General features: G+C 32.7%; 1 protein-coding gene across 1 annotated transcript; it reads right to left on the reverse strand.

The window, feature by feature from the left end:
- Window positions 1-1413: 1413 nt before the first annotated feature.
- On the reverse strand, window positions 1414-2526 carry LOC18031546 (protein OPI10 homolog). Its single transcript, XM_006421028.2, has one exon. It carries the CDS (start codon window positions 2389-2391, stop codon window positions 1825-1827), a length of 567 nt encoding a protein of 188 aa, XP_006421091.1. The 5' UTR covers window positions 2392-2526; the 3' UTR covers window positions 1414-1824.
- Between the last annotated feature and the right edge of the window lie 1449 nt (window positions 2527-3975).

The raw sequence follows: 3975 nt of genomic DNA on the forward strand, positions 1-3975 counted from the left end.
ATTTCTTCTTTTGATTTTTCATCATTTATTGTTCGTTCAAAAGAGCAATAAACTAGAAGACAAACTTTCCAGCCTAGATCTTTAACAGTTCAAACAGATATGACCACAACAGACACCACGTTTCTTACAACAGTAGCAGCAACAGAGGTTCCAATGCCACAGCACCGGTCATCCAGTATTAGCACCTGTCTTGTGAAATTGATTGATTACAATACTTGAATCTTCTCGTCCTACTTCCAGATCCAATACTATACTAAAATGAGTAATATTAACCTAACATTGCATGCATCATCTAATGCCAGCTCTTAAAAGACTTCGATGGAAATAACTTCAGATTTAACAATAACTAATGAAAAGTTGAATCCATCAGCTATCATCTTTGTATCCTAAGCTACATGCTAATGGGGCATTTTTACAACAGTAGCAGACAACAGAGGTTCCAATGCCATAGCATCGGTCATCCAGCATTAGCACCTGTCTTGTGAAATTGATTGATTACAATACTTGAATCTTCTCGTCCTACTTCCAGATCCAATACTATACTAAAATGAGTAATATTAACCTAACATTGCATGCATCATCTAATGCCAGCTCTTAAAAGACTTCGATGGAAATAACTTCAGATTTAACAATAACTAATGAAAAGTTGAATCCATCAGCTATCATCTTTGTATCCTAAGCTACATGCTAATGGGGCATTTTTCATAGCATGTTGAACAAAAGCGTATCATCCAAAGCAAAAGCTGTAATATGTTATAAGCACCAGCACACCACTGCACACAAAGTCTCTAGTTAGGCCATGATTTTCTAATAATTTCTCCAGTTGTGCACACTGGAGAAGTATGAAATTGTAAATATCTTCATGCTAGTAGCCTCACCCATCAGACACCCTAATGAAACTTATATCTCTCAGTATTGTTGGTTGTACACACCTGATTAAAATACACAATACCCATTGCTTCTTTTAGCAAAACACAGACAGAAAGTCATCTTTACTAAGCCCCCTAATGATAACGAGAATCCAAAGCCTTTAGGAGGCAAATGTCCCTAACTCTTAAAAGAATATGTCATGCTTGAAAATCACATACTACACTGTCAAAACGTTTTAAGGAAATATAATCCCCTACCTAGGTTGCAAAAAATTTGGGTGTAAAGCTCAACAATCTCCACAATGACTGTGCTTCAAACTAGTAGATTATAAAGTAGATAGTAGCATCTCCTGTGTCAATGTCGTCGAACTCAATACTGAATGCCTTAATTTTATTCATCAACTAAGCTAGATACCCTACAAAGGAAAATAACCCTCCAGCACAACCCCCAAAACTATTTAAAAAAAGATAAAAATAAGAATTTTATGTAACAAACTTGCATGTCAAAAGTACAATGCAGTCTTTTCTTCTTTTAATTTTTAATCATTTTTCATTCATTCAGAAGAGCAATAAACTAGGAGACAAAATTTTCAGTATAAACCTTTAAAAGTTTAAACAGATACTAAAGACCCCACATTTCTCGCAACAGTAGCAGACAACGGAGATTTTAATGCCATGGCATCGGTCATTCAGCATTAGCTTCTGTGTCATGAAATTGACTGATTACAGTACTAGAATCTTCCAATAAATCCTACTTCTAATCTAGCACTGCTATTATCATCTAAAGCTAGGTCCCAAAAAGACTTAGATGCAAAGAAAACAATAAGTAGTGAAAATTTGAATCAAGCAGCTATCATTTCTCTATACTGAGCTACGAATTAAGAAAACTCAACCATTCTTATTATGCAAATTAAAGAGGGGGTTAGAGAGGAGGTGGGGGGTGGGGAAAAAACGATTACAAAGCAAAACCTTTCAAGTACTCAGGATCGCGCTTGGCCTTTTCTTGAAACTTCTTGAACCAGCGGTCCAAAATGTCCGTAGGAACAATCAATTTGCTACCATCGACTCCACAAAACGATTGCATAAAATTAAACAAGTTTTCGCCAACTTTCATGGCAAGCCGTTCGATCCTCTTCTCGGCGGTCACATCCAAGGAAGGCAGCGACGTCAAATCTTCAACAGAAACCCCAATTTTGGCCGAGAGCGGGGTGGAATCGGGTGCGGTTAGTTGCATCCCGCCGCCCGGCTCCGGCCAAGGAAGTGAAAGGACGGCAGAGGGGCGGGCTACAGTGACAGCACCGCAATACAAAAAGGGTGAGCCTGGTGATTGAATGTAAACAGCAAGGGCTTTATCTGGTGGAAGAGTAAAATTGTTTAAGAGGAAAATGCACATGTCTCGGACTTGATCGTACGCCTCCCCTACGAAAGAGTTCATGTCGAGGATCCAATGAAAGGTATCGATTTGGGAGAAGGTGGAGATGTCCATAGGGAAGCTCCGGTTTGGGAACACAACTCCGAACATTGTTACTGTCACTGTCGCTCTACAGAGTTCCAAGTAACCAGTACAAACTAGAATCTAGAAATAGACGTGGCCAACAACACGCTGGTAGACTCTAGAAAAAGGCCAAAAAAGGGGCCTCCTCTCTGTGATCACTGGGTCTGCCGCTTTATCAAATCACAATAAGTTGATAACAATACGCTAAATCCCGTAATCCACCTTTTCTTAATTTACAACAATGCCGTCAATAGTTATTTTTTGACGCAATTATAATTTTATCCTTAAATAATTTGATCTTTTTTTAGTGGCCCATATTGAAAGTTTTGAGAGTTAAAGAACGACTCTTTAATTTCTAGTTTTTAGCTTCTCAGGGCACGTGGAATTTTCATTATCTATTGCAATTAGGGGTGGGCATGGGTTGGTTTGGGTTGGATTTTAAGTCAACCCAAACCAAACTATAAAAATTTGGATCCAACCCAAACCAACTCAAATATTTTTAACCCAAACCAAACCAAACCATTTGGGTTTGGTTTGAATTTTATTATCAAAATAATTTTTATTTTAATAAAATTTAATTATATCAAAATTATAATAATTATTAATTGTTATTAATTATTAAATTGATATTAAAATATAAAAAATATAGTGGATAAAAATTATAAATTTTACAATAACTTAGTCCTTAAATTAAAGAATACTAGAAAATCAAAATAAAGTTTAATCACAAAAATTATTATTTCTCAATAAATAAGAATGTACACTTTAATAATAAACTTTCACAAACATGACATTAACAATCTAATAATAAATTTTGCCACTTGTTATTTATTTAATTATGTAATATTTATTTTTATTGATCATTTTGGTAGTTTTGCGTTATGTTGTCTACTTATATGTTTAATTTTAGAGAGATTGTCAGTTTCCCCCCTACAGTAATCAACGTATATTATTTTTCCCCCTAATGCTTTTATAATGGCCAAAAACCCCCATAATAGTATAAGTTTACAATATTACCCTTATTTTCAACTACTCTTTTATTTATATTTATTCTAAATTAAATAAATCACATGAATAGAAACTAAATAAAAAATAAAGCATTAAAAACAAGAAATATATGTTTTGATATGAACAAAAAAATTAATAATAAAATTTTTTTATACTTATTTATTTTGTGAAAATTTTCTTATAATAAATATATAAGAAAATTATTAGTCAAATGATAAAAAAAATTATTATAAGAAAACTTGAATGACAAATAAAAATTTATTATAAGATAAATAATAAAATATTTTACCTATACTTTTTACATTTAATTTTAAAATATTATAAAATATTTATTATAAGAAAATGTTCACAAAATAAATAATTATAAGAAAAAAATTTTGTAAATAAGAAGAAATTTATGTTATTTCTTCTTAGTAGAGTCTCCTGCTCTTTCTATGATGATCCTTCCATGTCGGAGGAATTATTTTTGCAAATAAGAAAAAAAATTTATGTTATTTACAACAATATTTATTTAATTTAAATTTATTTTTACTGTTATTTTCATTTTCTAACTGTTGACAATTGATCACGCCGTAAAAAATTTAATGGTGGTCTTTCACTTAT

This window comes from Citrus clementina, unplaced genomic scaffold, assembly GCF_000493195.1.
Source record: "Citrus clementina cultivar Clemenules unplaced genomic scaffold, Citrus_clementina_v1.0 scaffold_9, whole genome shotgun sequence".
NCBI classification, from domain to species: Eukaryota; Viridiplantae; Streptophyta; class Magnoliopsida; order Sapindales; family Rutaceae; genus Citrus; species Citrus x clementina.